Here is a 21,180-nt window from a genome sequence, read left to right on the forward strand (position 1 = left end):
GGTTGGTGAGAATGAGGTAGGGTAAAAAGGTCGTTTGAATTAAAAAAGGAAGGGGATGAGGGGAGTCGTTGATCTAAAAGATCAACGGCTGGGATTAAAAGAAAATTGGGCGAGTCGGATAAATGGGTAAAGGGGTTGGGTTAAATCGGAATTGGGCCGGTTCAATTGGGTTTTAGAATTGGGTCAATTAGGGGGATCAATTTAGCTATGATTGAAATAAAAATGGGCCAGATTTTAAATAGCCAGTTTTTCCCTTTTTATTTTTTATAAAAAATTGTAAAATGATCTTGAAAGAAAATTAAAAGTACTGAGCCAACGAACAATATATAAATATTAATTTAAAAATATTGGAACCAATTTCACAATTATAAAATGCTATTAATCTTAAAGTAGGCTACAATTGCAATTATATGCAATTTAGCTTTTAACATACCAAATAAATTTATAAAAATATGCAAATATTACATTAACTATATTTTGGTATAAATATGGGAATGAAATACATTATTATTCACCAAAATTGATAATTTTGGGAATAATTATGGGTTTTGCACTGCTAAAATAGACAATAAATTGATTTTAAAAATTAGGGAAAATACCAAAACTCTTGGGCATGCTTATATATGCATACACATGCTATTTTGAAAGTGTTTTGAGTATAAAAAATACATAGGGAAAAATTGGGTATGAACAATGAACACTCTCAATCTTTAGCAACATTCACATATTCGACTTCTTACGGAATAGCCAATAGGATTCTTCGCAGAAGCTTCGCCAACCACGCGACCGCTGATCTGCTCACAAGAGATAACCCCTTGTAGAAATTGCATGTCGTCATCTCCCAACAACACTGCAATGCACCATTACTATGAAATCAGTAACTCATCCTGAGCCCATGCTCATTCGCTAGCTGAACAAATCCGTTCATTCCTCGTGGACATCCACTAAAATACACGACAATATCTCCCCATTTCAAAGTTATGTTGTATCCTTCTTCATATCAAGCAGCTCCTTTCCATCATATCAAATCTCCCACTGTATGTTAGCCAATATTTCAAATTATGCTCGGAAACCCAATCACTGTCCACTAAAATTCCCAAACCACTCTAACGTTTCCTCAAGGTGTGTAGTTATCCTGCCACTGAACCCATATGCTATTTTGCCACCCTCCCACTTTGGGCAAACTCACTTCTTTAAGAAACTACTCGACTTCCGCTTTTTACACCTGACCTTCTAGAAGTTTAACCACTGCATGACACTTCCCACATGTCCTTCCTCATCCTTCGCTGCCCAATTTTTGTCTTAGATCAATATATATCTCTGTAGCACTTGAACCAATAGACCGCTACTAACTTTATACTTTTCCGAAGATCATGTTTTCTTGAGCCGTTGACATTAGAAACATCGACTAAATCCTGAAAAATTATAGTCCGATTGCCTTTCCTCCTCTAGAAATGAAATACCGAGTCTTTGAATCATGGACTGAGTAGGCATCCTTTCAGGTCATTCATTGCCCCGACATATTGGTAAGTATCCTACCATCACATCAATACTGGGCGATAGCAACGCATGAATCATCATAACATCGATGTCGAATCTCGAAACCTTAGGTAATACTGATACTGAGCTGAAACGACAGAACGACCTTCTACAAGGTGACGATAATAGCCCAAACAACTATGCAAGGAGAAACATCCCGCACCACATCTGTAGTACTATTACAATTCCTCAATTCTCGATTTATAATAAGCGCTTCGCATCACATAAGATTGAGTAGGAAGAAAATATGGGCATAAGCCTCATATGAATCAAACCACACAATGAGGAATCAAGAAGGGAAGTGCTCCTAACAGCCTTGTAGCCTCTCGAAGATAAGTACAGACATCTCCATACCAATCCGCAAGACTCTACTAGACTTGCTCATGACTCGTGAGACCTAAGGGAACCTAGTGCTCTGATACCATGTTGTCACGACCCAAAATCCATCAAATGCAGTGATGGCGCTGGACACCTCGGTCAGGCAAGCCAACATTGAGTAATTAATTAAACTCTCATTTTAATATTTTAGGAACCATAATTTCCTTTAATTTAACTAGTAAAAGGTAATCATCATTGAATAAATAAAAATATTTATAACTTTTAATATTAAATATCCCATAATCATTACAGAACCCGGTGTTACAAGTGCATGAGCAATCACTCTTAAATCAAATAAAGTATAATAACTGTCTAGAATACAGATTTTGACAGGAAGTAAATACAATACACTGAAAGAGACTATGCTGGCTGCGGGTCACCTCGAGAGATGCAGCTCGCCTGTGTCTCCATATCATCCATGCTGCTACATCCATTAGGTCGTTAGAGGTATATGTGCCTGTGTAACAAAAATGTACAACAAGTGTAGCATGAATACAAATACAATGTGTACTTAGTAAGTATCCCATCTAATCTCGAAGAAGTAGAGATGAGAGGTTGACTTCGACACTTACTAGTGTTCCCATGATAATATACCAATAATTTAATAAATCGAGGATTTTCATAAAAATGACAGTAACTCAAATAGCATGAGGCAAGTAAACAATTCTTTCATTTATAGGAAATTCCCAAATTCATTTTCATCATTTATACATTTATCTCAGGCCAGGGAGAAACATATATCAACATCTATGAATTTCAAGGCAAGCAATACAAGCATGCGCAAATTATGCCAAGGTCGTACGGCCCGATTCAACAAATATTTAAATTGTGCACTGCTAGAGGGTCGAATGTCGCGAATCATACATGTGACGCGGTCAAATATAAATAAACAATCACCCCGCTCGCGAATCATACATGCGATGCAGGTACACATAGAAACACGCATTCAAACAATCAATCAAGACTTCATCAGGGAAAAACAATTACCTAAAAAATAGCAAATCTTCTTTAACGCTCATGAAAATGATGTTTAATTCCTTTAGAAATTCATTTACCAATTCAATATGATTTAAGTATTTTAAATCGACAACAAGATTCCAAATATTACAAGTAGATCACGCTATTGGGTCCTAGACTACCCGGACTTGTGCATAATAGAAGCTACGCACGGACTCTCGTGACCTTGTGCGTACGTAGCCCCCACAAATAGGATCACCTATCTAATTAATTCACCTATGGGGATAATTCCCTCTTACAAGGTTATAAAGGAGACTCACCTTACTGACTCCCATTTTTAGGCATTCTGCCTCGGCAAGTCGCATGTATGAAATGCGACTTTGCCTAATTTTCGGGCAAAACAATGAACTACTACCTGCCTTCAGTCAACAGACTATAACTTTCTGTACAAATGTCCGAATGATGAATAGTTTAACTTTCTAAAAATTAGAATCAAAGTTCTACAACTTTCACGTTTTGTAAATATTCAGATTCCTTACAGATTTCGAGATAAAAGCTTCCAAAATAGGCTCTTCGCATCAGAAATTTCTGGAGAAATTGCAAAACGACTTTACCAGCCTTCATTCAGTCGATCATAACTTTCTGTACAAATATTCAAATGATGAATGGTTTATCTTTCTAGAAACTACAATGCAAGGAATACAAAGTTTATGTTTTGCAAATTTTTAGATTCCTTATAGATTGTAAGATATTAGTTTCTAAAATCGACTCCTCGCATCAGAAACTTTCTGGCGAACAGCTTCTGCAACAGAATTTCAGCAGCTTTCTTTGTCCGAAATTCATTCCGTTAACCTTCCGAAATCCACCCGAGGCCCATGGGATCTTAACTAATTATACCAACATGTCTCAAAACATGCTACAAACTCGCTCGAGGCCTCAAATCACATCAAACAACGTCAAAATCATGAATCGCACTCCAATTCAAGCTTAATGAACTTTAAAATTTCAAACTTCTATTTCGTTGCTTAAACCTATCAAATCACGTCCGATTGACCTCAAATTTTGCGCACAAGTCATAATTAACATTATGGACCTAATCCAATTTTCGGAATCGTAATCCGACCCCGATATCAAAAAGTCTACTTCTGGTCAAACTCCTCAAAAACCTTCAAATTTCTATCTTTAGCCAAATGACTCCAAAATGCCCTACGAACCTCCGAATTCACTTCCGATCATGCTCCCAATACCAGAATCACCATACGAAGCTATCCCCAAACGGACATTGATAACACTAAAAGGCACTTTGACCCAAACTTATGAAATCCTACTAAAAATGCTAATTTCCACAATAGGTGCCGAAACGTTCCCGGTTCTTCCAAAACTAGATCCGGACATACACCCAAGTCCGAAATTATCATATGAACCTGCTGGAACCTTCGAATCCCGATTCCGAATTCATTTACTCAAAAATCCAATCTTACTCAATTCTTTCAACTTAAAGCTTCCGAAATGAGAATTCTCTCTCCAAATCAACTCCGAACTTCCCGAAATTCAATTCCGACCATGCGTACAAGTCATAATACCTGAAGTGAAGCTTCTTATGGCCTCAAACCACTGAAAAATATTCTAGAGCTCAAAATAACTGGTCGGGTCGTTACATACCTCCTATATATATTATCAGTATTTCCCTTTGTCTAACGGTCTTTAACCAGAATGCCTTCATCCCTTGAATGTTCTTCATGTTGCCTCCCTCAAGTATCACGATATTTACTTTACCATACAAGCCTTTTGAAGCCTCGATCTCGGCAATGGCCGAGGTGCTTGTTGTCATTACACATTGTAAGTACAACCATGGCTTAGTCGACCTCTTACCGTCCTTTTAGCACTAATCCACATGTGGTTAGATTTTGACCCATACAGTTAGTCCCTCCGCCCGTTGGGGTCGCCTTTTGGTGATCTTGATGGGCGGACTCTGTTGACTCAAATTGGGAGAAATCTGAATGCTTTGTGTGGGGGGCGAGAATCTCATGGCGAGGTGGTGACATGACGCTTTGAGAATCGCATCGGGCCGTTATGTTAGTTCGTAATTGGACCGTCACGTCAGTTCAGGATGTCACCAATATCCCCCATGCATCATTATGGCACACGTTTCCTAGGTATGTGACATTTCTCGTGCCATTTCCGTTTCCTAACTGGCGGCTCTTGGTTTTCCTGCTTAAGGCATTTATATCCCTATAAATAGAGGGGAAGCGTCTCATTTGAATGTTGAATTTTCCAATTGCTGATAGATAATTTCGAAAATCTTCTCCTCTTTCTTTAATATTTCATATTTCTGCCTCTGCTAGGATTAGCTGTAACCATCATCTTTTTCTTTTATCATCTTCATTTCTTTTAATCAAAGAAAACAAATGGCTAGTTGTTTTTCCTTTTTTGACAGAGTTGTAGGTACTCCGGTGCCGGAGATTGACGTATCCCTACTAGAAGAGGGAGTGGAACTGGTGGAAGATGAGGGGTTTCTGTCGATGGATGAGGTGGTTCCTCGTACGGGGAAGGCAAAGAACGATTTCAATAGCCCTACCAGAGATGAACCGAAGCCTATTCCTTCCACGATGGATGCTGAGGCGATCACGACATTTAAAGCCAAATGGGGGATTCCCAACCATATTGAAATGGTGCTGGCGGATAAGGATATAGTGAATTTGCACTGCTCGGGCTACTGCGCGTTTTATGTGTATCTATTTGTTATTGGGTACACGCTTCCCCGTCCTCCCTTGGTGGTGGATTTATGCCATTACTATGAGGTGTGCCTGACCCAACTCTCTCCGTACTGTGTACAAGATTTTTCTTATGCTCATCAAGTACGTAGAGCTGGTTGGCCGAGGAATCTCCCTGGGACATATGCTCCACCTGTTCTCCCCCCTATTTTCTTTGAGGTATGATGATCTATATGCATCATCAAGGGACCAAGAGTTTGGTGGTGAAGATGGATGATAAGGCCAAACGCCACTTTTGGGAGAGCTACTTCTATGTCCGAACAGGGCATATCTTGTCGAACCTAGCAGGGTTCCCTAAGACGTGGAACTTCACTTATGAGTTTTCCTGTTTATGAAATTTTTCTTAAGACGGTCATTGGTCGTCTCCCATTCACGACTTCACTGAGTAGGGGCTTTTGTTTTTGCAGTCGAGAGACTACCTCCCCCACTGGTCACTGATATCCGCGAATGGATGAGCGCAATTCTCCCCTACACGATGGGGATTCGTGAGTGGGCGCCTTTCCATGAGAAGTTTGGGCGCAAGACTCTTACTGGTGAGTTGGCTCGTCGTGGTTTTACTTTGTTACTTGTTTCATAGTTTCTTCAATTTTGCCATTATATGATTGAACTCCTCCTTATTGACAGGTCGGAGAGGAGTGAGAAGGACGAGGGCTTCTCCACTTGCATTCCGTCAACCGGTGCCCTCTGCTCGACCTGCACCAAGAGCTACAGCCTGGCCTGCACCAAGAGCTATTGCCCGGCCTGCGCCCACGGTCAAAACCGTATGCTTGGAGGTTACTCCTCAATCGGAAACTCCGGTTACCGTATCCCGTTCAACGGGCAAATCTTCCAGTGTTGGTAGTGGAGAGGCCCCATCAAAGAGGCGAAAGGTACTATTGGAAGGGGCTTCTTTAGCCGAAACACCCTCGAGGGGCGACCTTATTTCGACGGAACTCGAGACCGGTGTTGGTGCTAGCCTGGATATGGAGGCGATGCCTGTTGCTAGTGTTCAAGAGGCTATTGTGACGGAGGGGTGGATTTCTGTGGCTGTTATTGTTGTTCCGAGCAGGCCATCGTTATCTCGGCTGAACCATTCCCCTTCCTCGGCCAATGAAAGGGGTAAGGGTGTCATGTTTGAGGATTATGAATCTGAATCTGACATTAACCCGAGGACATAAGGATGTTCGAGGACGGCTTTACCCGAATTGTGGTAAGAGCGGAAGGCCCTTCTCGAATACTTGAAATTATGTCGGATCTCAACCTGTTGCAAGACATGGTTGACTTGGTGTTGTAGTTCGATCTTCTATACTCTACCGCTGAGAGCGAATCCCTTCAGGAGGGCAACAATTTTGGGTTTTCACGCGGTGTGGCCGTGATGGCCTTAAGGGTAAATTTCCTTTTGCTTTCTTCATTTCGTGACTTTTGTTTTTACATTGACTCTTTCTTCTTTCTCTTTTTTAGACTTACATGTTGGAGGTCGAGAGTGCTCATAGTGCTGAGATGCGGGCCGAGATCTTTCTGAAAATGGCCAAGAAGTATCGGCGATATTGCAACAGATGCCAGGAGATGCACGATCAGCTCAGAGTGGGTGGTGGTCCCAAGTCCATTAGGGAAAAGTTGGAGAAAAGGAATGAGGAACTTATGCGGTCTATCCGCAGGTGCAGTGAGCTTGAGGAGCTGCTTCATTCCAAGGATGAAGAGCTTGAGGTGGGAAAAGGGGTTGTTGCGGAGTGCGAGGACCTTCAGGCGAAGGTGTCGTCTCTACGAGTTGAGCTTGAGCAGAATACCACTAGGGTCAATGCTCTGAGTACTGAATGGACGGAGAAGGTGGACGAGGTAGAAAAGAAAGTGGCCGAGATGGAGAGAGCCGATGATGCTCGAGTGTCGACTTTGGCGAGGGCGGTGGTGCTAGAGGACACCATATGTGTCCTTAAGTCCTAATAGGAATATGAGAGGGTGACGGCCACGCTAAGGGAGGCACGGCTCAACGAGCGAATAGATAAGATTCATCGAGATCCTTCGAGCTTGGGAGATCGAGTCACGACTCTTGAAGCTGAGAAGGCACAATTATTGGCTCAAACCCCATCTCAAGAGTTTGTGCTGGCTATTGTTCCCCACCGCATGTATCAGCTATGGGTCCATGCTGAGGCCCAACGTGATATATACAAGGGTTTCTGGGAGGTGAGGAGTGTTTTAGAGGCTGCCTTTGAAAATGCACGGGCAAAGGCACGCGAGCTCGTAATGCCTGCAGTTACGACCCTGTGACACCAGAGGCTGGAGAAGGCGTTGATATTGAGGAGGGGCATCCCTCTAATGATGATGATGCTGGGGAGAATGGCGATGGAGATAACGCCGAGTGAAACTTTGTCGCGGCATTTGTACTTAGTTTTTTTTTGTTCTTTTGTTGTTTAGTTTTAACTTTTTCTTGAGGGCTTGTTTCGGCTTTTTGTAAGGTGTGGCTATTATGCACATATATTTGAATAAAATAGTTTCTTCGCCTTTGTTTGTGTATCTTTTGACTTTTTTTTTCTTTCTTCCCCGTTTCTTTGCTTCCTTTATTGGGAAGAAGATCTTTGGATTTCTCCGTGATGAGTCCCTGAACTTTTAATTGGGAATCCGACTTTGCTCGGATCAAGTTTGAGTTAGATTTTGTGGTATGGGTTCGAATGGAGTCACCTCGAATCTGCAAGTTTGGATGAGGTCGACTTCCGATTTTCCAACTTGGGCCGAATCAATCTTAATTTGTACATTCGAATGAGGTTGAATTGACTTGCCGGCTTGGGCGAAGTCAATCTTGACTTACGTATTCGAACGGGGTCGAACTTAGAGTTGCCAACTTGGGCGAAGTGAATTTTGACTTATATATTCGAGTAAGGTCAAAATTAGAATTGCCAACTTGGGCAAAGTCAATTTTAACTTATATATTCGAGCGAGGTCGAACTTTCCTTTCCTTTGGCGATAGCCGATGGCCGTAGGTTGTTAGTTCGGGCGAGGTAGAAATTATAACCCGTTGTAGATTCGAACGAGGTCGAATCTTCCTTTCGTTCGGCGACGGCCGATGGTCGTAAGGGTGTTATTTCGAGTGATGTCGGAATTGTAACCCATTGTACATTTAAGCGAGGTCGAATTTTCCTTTCGTTCGGCGATGGTTGATGGCCGTAGGGGTGTTAATTCGAGTGAGGTCGGAATTGTAACCCGTTGTAGATTCGAGCAAGGTTGAATTTTTCTTTTGTTCGGTGACGGCCGATGGCCGTAAGGGTGTTAATTCAAGTGAGATCGGAATTGTAATCCCTTGTATTATTTTTATTGAACATTACTCGCCACCGTATCATTTATGCATGGGTAGGGATAAGTCCCGGTTTGCTTAATTTTGCTTTCATTTGAGAATGTTGTGCGTTTTGTGGGTGAGTCCTAGTCTGCTTAACTTTGCTTTTATTGGAGAATATTATGCATTTCATGGGTGAGTCCCAGTCTACTTAACTTTGCTTTCATTGGAGAATAATGTGTTTTTCATGGGCCTATCGCTCAGTCCTCTGTTCTGGAGATTGTTTCTTAATAGTCGATCTGTCCTAAGCCATTTCTGTTATTCGTAGTATGGTACGGCTTAGAGGGCTTTGCTCGGTCATCTCTTGCGAGATGGTATGGTACAGAATCTTTTCCTGGTGTGTTTTGGTGGCGTTCGTTCCTTGTTCGTGTACTTGTGAGAATACTCGTGTTCGTGTTCTGAATTAAAGAGAGTGTGGTAAGTTAAACCCAAACAAAATTGCTTGTTACCTTGGTCTAGTAAATCAGTAAGAGAGGGAGTGGCGCTGTAGGGTCGTTCGCTTTGCCTCGTGCTCAAGTGACGGTTTCAGATTTGGCGGCCGTGCTCGGCTTCGTCGTTAGTCGCGTTTAGGCCTCTTGTGGGTTGGACTTACCTTGATCATTGGGATATCGAGACCGAGTCCCAATTCGATCCCATATGATATGTGCAAACAATAGGGGGAAATGTCATCATTACTCATAAATCACACAGTGCGTGTGGGTACGAAAATAATTCAGGATATGCACGTTATTTCAATGAATCACACAGTAGGCTATCATCCCTTCCTAAGGGGTGGAAGTACATGCCGGTGTATATAATGTGAATACGTCAAATGGGATTGCGTTCGTGTTAAGTGCATAGTGACCGTGATCCTACTTTAAACATGCATATGACATGCCAAACATATCGATACAGATGAGGCGTGGGTTTTGCACAGACATCGAACATAATTTCTATTTCATGCAGAGATCTGACCTAGATTGGTTCGGTTATCTCAAAAGCATATCAACCACTTTTTCGAGTTGGTGTTTACACCGAGATGACGAGGTTATGACAGCCTGGAAGTGACACTTGGCTGGTTTTAGATCTAAAGGAAACTAAAAATTTGGCTAATAAATTCCCACAAGCGGCGCCAAATTGTTTGACCAAAAAGTATTAAACTCTTTATTAAACTAATTAGGGATGAAAATAGAGGATAAATCTCATCCAAGGATAATTAGCTCTAGGTCTAAGCTCACTAAACAGGAGAATAAGATACAATCAAATTTATAAACTTTCTGGGATCATATAATATGTCAAATATGGATGATAGGCTTACATTCTTGATATAATATCCCGTGATGTGGCGATAATGATGAAAAAGATGGGAGACCATCGACAATAATGAGATCTATCTTTGTTGATTCAATAATCACGATTACAGAAATTTGTACTCGTTATCTAAACATCTTCTTGGTTTTTCTTTCTCTCTTTTTCTCTCTCTAGGAGTGGAAGCCTCCCTTTTCTTGTCTCCTTACATCCTATATATATTATCAATATTTTTCTTTGTCCAACGGTCCTTAACCAGAATGCATTCATCCCTTGATTGTTCTTCACGTCGCCTCCCTCAAGTATCACGACATTTACTTTGTCATACAAGCCTTTTGACGGTTCGATCTCGGCAATGACGGAGGTGCTCGTTGTCATTACACATTGTAGGTACGACCACAGCTTAATCAACCTCTTACCATTCCTTTTAGCACTAATTCACGTGTGGTGAAATTTTGACCCATACATATATGTTTACATTTTACATTAGTCGGTAGGCCTCGGGTTCAGTTAGGTGATATATTCAATGAAACAAAGGGGTAATCTAAATCAATTGCAGGGGCCATCAGTTTTGGTTCAACCAGTAATTTTTTTTTTTTTTTTGTACTTTTTATATTTTTTTATGATATATCCACATGTTGAATATTTCAGTCTTTGATGTTTCCTCATCGACCGTTCAACCAGTAAATTCGTTGTCAATATTGAAGTAATCAGTGACGTCTGAACTTGAATGAAGATTTAGTGCTAGATATTGCAATAAAATAAAATTCCCCTTTCTTTATCCCTCCCGCCCGCGTTAGAAACTACTTACGTTCGGTAGTCGAAAAAGTATATAAAATTTATATAATTTTGTACATGACATATAGAATGTACATATATATAAAAAAAAATATTTTTTCGACTATTTTTTTAAAGCGGTTATACAATTTTCCCTTTTTTTCTTTCCGGTTTGTGGTTTTGGTTGTCATGGTGACGTTAGTTTCACGTATAATTGAAAGATTACCAATGTTTTCTTTGGTGATTTAATTTTCGACTTTGCTAACGTAAAGAAGATTCACTTTGGTCAATGAAGGATTTGATCTCCTTCCAGAAACAGGGATGATGACACATGGTTTAATAAAAAAATCAATGACTAGACTCTAGATTCTTGCCTCCTAATAATATTTTCCATTTATTTTAAACACCAGATAATATTTATAAAGAAGTTGAGACAAAAGGGACAAGTGTGTGTTGTTATTTGTTACTATTGTCTTTATCCTAATTTCTGATCAAATTCTGTATTGACCAAAGTTTATTTTATCTTAACGTTTTAAATGCCAAAGAAAACATGGGCAATTACGTCCCATTAGAGAGATTTTAATTTATTTTGGCCCCAAAATCTTACTCCTAGAGAGAAAATTTTGTCTCTAAGACTTTCTTGAAAATTAATCTTACTAAAGGCGCGAAACTAACATGATAAAAAACAAAAAGAAAAAGATTAAGGGGGCAAAGAGAACTGGTGTTTGTGTTGCCATAGTGCTTAGTTAGAGAAAATTGATTGTCTTGGTTTCCTTGCACAGGTTCTAACGTCACTGATTACTTCAACTTAATTGAACGTCAAGACCAATTTGTGTTTCCGCGAAAAAATATTTAGTCTTAGGACTAACTGTTTGTCCCACCCGATAATAGTTTAGATTCTTTTCTAGCATAATTAATAGGAAATTGGGGATTAAGACTTAACTTGATAAATTGCGGTTCCATACCCCATTAAGGTGGCAGGAGGAGACCTTTAGGTTGTCTTCTCCCTTACACAGACAAGTTCTCCGAGGGATTCCATGTTTGGAATCCATCTATTGTTATAGAAGCACTACTAGAAATCCGGTAATTAGCGACCCAAAAAAGCGACCAACGTTGGTTAGTTTAGGCAAATTACCGATCAAAACTCGTCCAAACACACTTGGTCGCTATTCTGGTGGTCGTTTTAGTTTACCGACCAACGTTGGTCGCAAAGGTAAAAAGACCAACTGTGCAATTTAAAGCACATACCGACCAATTTTGGTTGGTAATAATATTTTAATAATTTAATTTTACCGACCAAAAATTGGTCGGTATATTTAAATTACGTTATGTTATTAATTATTAAAATTTAAAAATTAGCGATCAAAGTTGGTCGGTAAAGTAAAATATATTTTTTAAAAAAATTAAAATTTAACCATACCGACCAAAGTTGGTCAGTAAAGTTGAAATCTGGGTAATCTTTGTTCAATAACCGACCAACTTTGGTCGGTAATTTTTAATTTTTTATTTATATTTTAAAATTAAGCGACCAAGGTTGGTCACTAATCAGCAAAAAAATTTTAATTAGGAACCGGCCAACTTTGGTCGGTTTTTTGGGTTTTAATTTTGGCAGAAAATGCATGTTTTTGTAGCTACACCACCTGCCAGCATACCAAAATCCCTAAACAATAACAACAACAACAACAACAACAACAACAACAACAACAACAACAACAACAACAACAACAACAACAATACAATTCAATAAATACATTAAAACTAACAAATGAAAGTTCAATAGAACTAAAAAATCCAAAACCAAGTTCAAACTTGTTACAACTAGTTCAAAACCGGTTCTATTTGTCTATTTCAAAGTATATAAAAGTCAATGAGTGTTTTGTATAACATCATCATCACCGTCTGATGAACTTTCATCTAAAAGACGATGTCGAGAAGGGTCTTGTGGAGGACGGGAAGAACAACCACGGGGAGGACGGGAGGAACGATCATGGGGAGGACGGGAGGAACGATCACAGGGAGGATGGGAGGAACGATCACGGGGAGGACGGAAGGAACGCTCACGTTCAAGTCGAGCCTCTGGCGATGATTCACGAGACCGGGGCAACAGAAAAGCTCCAATAGATATGAGAGTTCTGATCTGAGCTTGCATGCCAAGGAACTGAGCATCTCTAACCCTTTCTCTTTCCTTGGCGGCAGCTAGCTCGGATGTGAGTTTTGTCACAGTATCCCGCATAGCGGAGAGGCTCTCCCCATCAAGTTGCTCGCCTTGAGAGGAAGTCCCTATTCTTTGCATTCCACACTTACAGCGATGGAATTTCTTAGTAGGAAGCTCATATACCTTCCCCCATTTTGGACTGCCAGCAGACTCCATCCATGTTCTTTCAGCATTCTCGTCCGAAGGTTGGGTTGGCTCGCCCGATTCACCAGCTGGTTGAGTGCAGATGAATTCCTCCACGTTAGTTTGGTAGCGACCCTATACGAAAATTTAAATTGAATTAGTATTTTTAAATTTATACAAAAGTAAATTAAAATACATAAAGAAAAGTGAAAGCTTACATATACAATCGAGGCCCAGTCCTCGACCCACTTTTCTTGATCCGTCTCTTTCTTCTGCTTTACAATATGCGTTTCCTTGAATAAATTACCATGGTTCATTGGACGCCCCAACTTCTTTTCCTGAAAACAAATTAATTTAGTTAATAAATAGAATAGATATAGTTTGAAAATTAAAATAATTTAAGCAATTACATACCAATCTTCTTTTTATTGTCCCTAGGCTGATTGCACCTCCAGTGTGCAAGGAGCCTCCCTTCTCAGATGCGCGAGCCTTCTTTCCTTTTTCGCTCTTCTCTAAGAACTTTGCGGTAAGTCATTGCCTTTGCAAATCATCCCATAAATTTTGAAGTAACCAGTCAGGTTTCTTAACTAGCTTCAGAGAAAGTATGCGACAATCGCTTGCGAGCTTTGTGATGGAAATTTGCAGCCACTTTCGCGCTATAGCGGTGTTCCCATACACACTTGCTTTGTATTTGAAAAGTTAAACATTGTATGAAAATATCATAAATATAAATTATTAAACTGCCTAAAAGAACATTTATACCTTAAACTGATTGAAAGTTTGCTCAATCAGTGAGAATGAAAAATCAGTCTAAGTCGCATAAGGGCTATCATAAAGCTTTCTGATGGTTTTGGTGATTATCCTCGTAGTCTTATTACTCGGGATGAACCTTCAATTTAACAATAAAAACACATTAATATCTTAGTAAAAACTTTACAAAATAATAAACACAAAAATAACAAATAACTCTTACCCATCACCCTCAGGGACTATGATGATCCTGCCATATCGATCATAATGCACCTCCTCGTCATCATCAGCATCATCGCCCGAAGCATGTATATCAGAGGCATGTGTAGACGGTGTAAGGGGGTCAGAGCTACTACCTCACAGGCGAAGGCCTGAAATAGATGGAGTCGATAATGAAGATGGCTGCGATCCCTGTGATTGCGACAAAGCTGGATGGAACCCAAGTGACTGTGATAGTGATGGCTGTGACCCGAGTGGCTATGATCCATGTGGCTATAACATGGATGGATGTGATCCATGCGATGTAGATGGCTGCGATCCACGTGGTTGTGAGGCAATTGGACTGTATGTCGGACGTATAGTCCTATGGCCCTGTGATGAAATGCCCTGTGACTTGGAAAATATATCACTTCATCTTTATCTTGTCTTTATTATTGTAGAACCATTTTTCCTTCTTGGAATTTGGCTTGTTTCTTTTTTGGGAGGATCATTCTCTGATCTCCTTACCCTTTCCGTCATTTTTCCAGTTTCTCTTACGCTTAAAACTTGAACTCTTTTTGCCACTTGATTCTGCCAAACAAGCATAAGGTATATGTTAGCGGAAACGTAAAAGAAAGAACACAAGATTTAACGTGGTTCGGATCAAAATAATCCTACGTCCACCAGAGAACAGTTGCCTTTTTAATATTAACAAAGGAAGGGGAGAGTTCCCAATTACACTTAAGAGAATTTCTCTCTTAACTCTCTACTCACTACAATGTATTGTATTATTTTTGGGATGATTTCTACAAATGAAGGAGTGCATCTATTTATAGAGGTAAAGACCTTCTCTTGATGTTATTGATGACATCAAACTACCTCCTCTTGATGTCATGGGTGACATCAAAGGAGGAAGCTTCCTCCTAGCATCCACACCAACTCTTTCCACCAACTCTTCCAATTGGCATGCCATTTTTGACTAAACATAAACCAACACCTTCAATCTCCACCTTGGTTTGCGTTTCGAGCGTGCGTGTGAACAACTCTGGCCAAAACGTCTAAGCTTACTAGGCAACCCCGTTGTAAGAAATAAGAAGAATCAAACCATTGTTGAACATACCACCTCCACCTAACAATTGTTCTCTTCGGAGTTGCATCAGTTGATGCACACCCCCGCCAAGTCCTTGTAGTGTGCAAACATAGCGAGTGGGACTATCTTGGTCAACATATCTGCAGCATTATCGTCTGTGATAACCTTCACGACCTTGATAGTTCCCTCTTCAACAACATCTCGAATAAAATGAAATCTGACATCAATGTGTTTAGTGCGCTCATGAAATCTCTGATTTTTCATTAGATGAATAGCACTCTGACTATCACATCTAAGAGTTGATTCCAGCTGAACCAAACTCAATTCTGCTACTAAAGCTTTCAACCAGATAGCTTCCTTCACCACCTCCGCTGCTGCCATGTATTCTACTTCTGTCGTAGAAAAGCGGCAATCGACTATAGAGTCGACTTCCAACTAACGATACTGCCAACGAGGGTAAAGATGTATCCAGTTGTGGACCTTCTTCTGTCAAGATCTCCTGTATAGTCAGAATCTACATAATCGAGAATTGAAATACGTCCACCACTTTTTCGAAAGGTCAGACCAACACCAGAAGCTCCTTTGAGATGTCTCAATATCCACTTGACAGCTTCCCAATGCCTCTTTCCTGGGCTGGACATGTATCTACTTACCACACTTACAGATTGAGCAATATCTAGACGTATGCATACCATAGCATACATAATGCTACCAACTGCACTGGCATAAGGAATCTTTGACATATGCTCCACCTCATCCGCGGACTGAGGCATTTGTAACTCTGAAAGTTTAAAATGAGGAGCTAATGGTGTACTTACAGGCTTGCACGTATGCATATTGAATCTCTTGAGAACCCTTTCAATATACCTCTTCTGAGAAAGATGTACAACACCGTCTTCTCTTGAAATATCCATACCAAGGATTTTCTTTGCAGCTCCTAAATCCTTCATGTCAAATTCCTTACTCAACAGTTTCTTCAAAGCATTTATATCTGTAATGTTGTTAGCAGCAATAAGCATATCATCAACATATAACAGTAAATAAATCATTGAGTTACCAGACATCTTCTTGTGATACACACAGCTATCAAATGCACTTCTTGAGAATTCATGTGTAGTCATGAATGCATCAAACCTCTTGTACCACTGTCTAGGGGATTGCTTCAAACCATACAAAGACTTCTTTAGTTGGCATACATGATCTTCTTTTCCCTCAGCTAGGAAACCTTCAGGCTGATCCATATAGATTGTCTCTTCTAGATCACCGTGTAAGAAAGCAGTTTTGACATCAAGCTATTGAAGCTCCAAGTCAAATTGGGCAACCAATGCTAGTAGCACGCGAATTGAGCTATGCTTCACGACTGGAGAGAAAATCTCATTGTAGTCAATTCCCTCCTTCTAACTGAATCCTTTTGCAACCAATCTCGCCTTGAACCTAGCATCTTCCACTTCAGGAATTCCCTCTTTCTTTCGGTAGACCCACTTGCATCCAACTGTCCTCTTCCCTTTTGTCTTTTCACTAAGACCCATGTATGATTCTTGTGAAGAGACTCCATCTCTTCAGTCATGGCTAACCGCCATTGTACAACATCCTTGCAAGAAGTTGCATCAATATACGAGAAGGGCTCCAGATCCTTAATCTCTTCTTGTGCAGCTACGAACGCATATGCAATCAAGTTTGCTTGATCTATAAGGCGTTCCGGTTCTCGTGTTTATCTCTTCTCCCTTCCCTTTGAAATTGTGTATGGTTCATTGACAGCAAGTTCTTCAAGGTCTACATCTTCTGACTCATTTTTAACCTGAGTCTCTTGATCCTTTTCCTTGGCAAGCTCCACCTGCTCGTCGTTCTTGTTTCCTAAAAACTCCACGGAAACTTTATGGGGATCAAGTATAGAGGATTCATCAAAGGTGACATCTCTACTAACTATAAATTTGAGTAAAGACAAACACCAAAGTTTGTACCCTTTTACTCCATCCACATACCCTACGAATATGGTCTTCTTAGCCCTTGGTTCAAGCTTTCCTTCATTAACGTGATAATAAGTTGGACACCCAAATACTCGTAAGTATGAATAGTTAGAGGGTTCACCTGACCATACCTTATTCGGAGTCTTAAAGTCAATTGCCGATGCTGGAGATCGATTGACAATATGAGCAGCAGTGTGAACTGCTTCAGCCCAAAATACTTTGGACATTTTGGCTTGTAGGAGCATACAACGAGCCTTTTCAAGAAGAGTTCTGTTCATTCTCTTGGCAACTCCATTCTGTTGTGGGGTATGCCTGACAGTCCTATGTCTTGAGATCCCATGAACCTTGCAGAATTCATTAAACTTTTCATTGCAAAACTCCAAGCCATTGTCTATGCGAAGATACTTGATTTTCCTCTCCATTTGATTTTCAACCAAAATCTTCCACTCTTTAAATGCTTCAAAAGCATCACTTTTTGCCTTCAAAAAATGCACCCAAACCTTTCGTGAGAAATCATCAATAAAAGTGAGAAGATACCTCTTTTTGCCCTTCGATGGAAGTTTAGAGGGACCCCATAAATCTGAATGGATGTAGTCTAGCACTCCTCTTGTCTTGTGTTTGCCAGTGCTGAAGCTGACCTTCTTTTGCTTCCCTAGAACGCAGTGCTCACAGAAGTCAAGTGTGCTGATCTTCTCACCTTCCAAAAGGTTACGATTGCTCAACATCTCCAGTCCACGTGCGCTCATATGACCCAGTCTCATGTGCCATAGTCTTGCCTTGTCATCATTAGATAACTGCACTGTAGATGCATTTGCAGAGCCAACAATGGTGCTTCCGGCCAATGTGTAAAGGCCGTTCTCCAGCTTGCCTTTCAGCATGACTAAAGAACCTTTAGTCACCTTTATAGTTCCTGTTTTGCTCATGTACCTGTAGCCTTGTTCATCCAAAGTACTCACGGAGATCAAATTCTTATTCAGATCAGGAACATGACGGACTTGTGTAATAGTCCTCACGACTCCATCATGGCAGCGAACCCGAACTGAGCCAATGCCAACTATTGCACAAGTTGCATTATTGCCCATTACTACGGTTCCACCACTTTTCTCATAGCTGCTAAACCAGTCTTTTCGGAAAGTCATATGTAGAGTGCAAGCAGAGTCTAACACCCATTTATTTCCATAACTACTATTATTTTTACACGATGTTGTTAGTACATAATCATTATCAAAATCATGTACCTATTCAATTGTAGATGCACTCGCCTTTTCCTTGGACTTTGACATTCGACAGTCTCGTTCAAAGTGCCCCTTCTTGCCACAACCCCAACACTCTGTATTCTTCTTGTTCACACAAGACTTTGATCTGTGCTTTGATTTGCTCTTTCCCTGTTGGCTAGTCCGGCATCTCATAAAGAGCCCACTTGCCTGGTCATCTCTATCTCCTTCAATGTGCCTCCGCACATCACTAGAGTTAAGTGCATGCCGCACTTGCTCAAGCTTGATAGGATCCTTTCTATACATCATTGAATTCTCAATATCATGATATCCTGAAGTCAATGAAAATAGCAAAGCACATGCAAGCGTCTCCTCCTCCTTTTAATTCCTGCAATCTGTAAGTCCATGACAAGTTTATTGAACGCATCTAAATGATCTTGTAACGAAGTACCTGACCACATCTTAAATGTGTGAAGACGCCGTTGTAACAACATCCTTGTTGTCACTGATCGGTCTTGGTATATCCCTTATAGCTTTTCCCATAACTGTTTGTCCGTCTCTTCGGTACCCGTACTCACTTCACAAAGCACGTTAGGTGCAAGGGATAGTTGGATTGCACTCAATGCATCCCCTTCAATCTTCTCCTTGTCGGGAGCTGATATATTCTTAGGATACTTCCCGTCAATAGCATGGATTGAACCTTCCCTCCGCAGTAACGCCATCATCTGGATCTTCCAGATATTGAAGTTGTTGCGTCCACTGAATCTATCATTTTCAAACTTCATGGAACTCATCTTTGCTTGTTCTTCCTCCTTGGATCGTTAAAGAATCCTGTTGCTCTGATACCAATTGTTAGCGGAAACATAAAAGAAAGAACACAAGATTTAACGTGGTTTGGATCAAAATAATCCTACGTCTACCAGAGAACAGTTGTCTTTTTAATATTAACAAAGGAAGGGGAGAGTTCCCAATTACACTTAAGAGAATTTCTCTCTTAACTCTCTACTCACTACAATGTGTTGTATTATTTTTGGGATGATTTCTACAAATGAAGGAGTGCATCTATTTATAGAGGTAAATACCTCCTCTTGCTGTCATTGGTGACATCAAACTACCTCCTCTTGATGTCATGGGTGACATCAAAGGAGGAAGCTTCCTTCTAGCATCCACACCAACTCTTTCCACCAACTCTTCCAATTGGCATGTCATTGTTGACTAAACATAAACCAACACCTTAAACATATTTAGATTGAAACATATAAGAAACTAGTTATAAAACAAGCGTTATTTAAAAAACCAACTTTTTAAAGCTCATCGACGTATTGTTCCTGGTCCGAGAATTCTTCGTCCTCACTTGTTTGAGCTTCATCAGCTAATTTGTCGTCCTCATTTTCTATAATTGTTACTTCGTTTATATCAACTTCTTCTTATCACACCTCCTTTTCACCTACACTCGCGTAAAAGGATGTATATGGAGTTTTTTTCCAACTTAAAGTGACAATTGGATTATTTTTATTTAAAGATTCAGAGTCGCCACTTAGGATAATTATTGGTATCCCAAGTCACCGGTTTAAATCCCGAATCGAGGAAAAGATTGACTCTGTATTACAGTCCGCGAACACAGAAATCCGGGTAAGAAATTCTGTTAACCCGGGAGAAGGTGTTAGGCATTTTCGAGTTCCGTGGTTCTAACACGGTCGCCCAACTATTATAAATGGCCCATTATCTGATTTTAATACATGTTTAAACCTATGTGCATTTTAACTTTATAACCGCTTTTGTTCAATTAATTTTAAAGAAAATTGTAATGTCATGTAAAATACGTCATGAACCACGTCACATAAATGCACCCGCGGTCCTCGACATATTTTATCTAACATTGTTGAGAATTAGATTTGGATCACATAAATGCGCACCCGAGTTTAGGAAGGTAAATTATTAAAATAACGCGCCTAAAGCAACTACGCGTTTTTAACTTTGTGAGGGCCATGGAAAATTTACTAAATGACACGCCTCGAATCCTAAGGATTAGAATATTAACTAAGCAAGGGCCATGCATTTTAAGATTTTATTTGGCACGGCGCACCTCAATTCCAATTTGAAAGGGAATTTAAACTCTATTTGACTAAATGAATTAAGGATATGCGTATTTAAAAAAATAATTTTTCAAAGCTTGCGGTTTGAACTATTCACAAGGAGTTGCTATGGTTACCAGGAGGATTGGCAAAAAGAAAATTTAGCATTATCCGAAACTACAGCAAATCAAGCTAAAGGCCTACTGTTTGATAAACATATGCAAATTGGTCTATTTTTTTAACCAAAAAGATGTGCCATTTCGATTTTTCACTCCACAAAACTCTTACTACTGCCATGCGAAGATGAAGCGAAGGCAAAGACAAATTTAGGCCTGCTTCTATACTAACCACGTCAGTTAGTGCACAACATTTCATTTTTGCAAGCACAAGCTAAAGAGAGTAAGGAATAACCAGCAAAGGGCATATATTCACCATAACAATCTCCATTCCTGATTACTAACTTCTAATACAAAGAACACTTGACAAAATATCTCTTAAACACTGAACTTTAGATTCTGAAAAAAAGAAAATA

General features: G+C 40.1%; 1 protein-coding gene across 1 annotated transcript; it reads right to left on the bottom strand.

The window, feature by feature from the left end:
- Window positions 1-17,772: 17,772 nt before the first annotated feature.
- LOC142164884 (putative mitochondrial protein AtMg00300) lies at window positions 17,773-18,503 on the bottom strand. The gene is made up of 2 exons (XM_075223603.1): window positions 17,897-18,503; window positions 17,773-17,816 (listed from the first exon to the last, which is right to left on the bottom strand). The coding sequence occupies exons 1-2, from the start codon at window positions 18,496-18,498 to the stop codon at window positions 17,810-17,812; spliced, it is 609 nt and encodes a 202-aa protein (XP_075079704.1). The 5' UTR covers window positions 18,499-18,503; the 3' UTR covers window positions 17,773-17,809.
- Between the last annotated feature and the right edge of the window lie 2,677 nt (window positions 18,504-21,180).

The sequence above is a fragment of the Nicotiana tabacum genome, chromosome 10 (assembly GCF_000715075.1).
Source record: "Nicotiana tabacum cultivar K326 chromosome 10, ASM71507v2, whole genome shotgun sequence".
NCBI lineage: Eukaryota > Viridiplantae > Streptophyta > Magnoliopsida > Solanales > Solanaceae > Nicotiana > Nicotiana tabacum.

Bases quoted from the DNA above. Each gene is read 5' to 3' on its own strand.
- LOC142164884 (XM_075223603.1), bottom strand. From the start codon at position 18,498: ATGACTTTCCGAAAAGACTGGTTTAGCAGCTATGAGAAAAGTGGTGGA.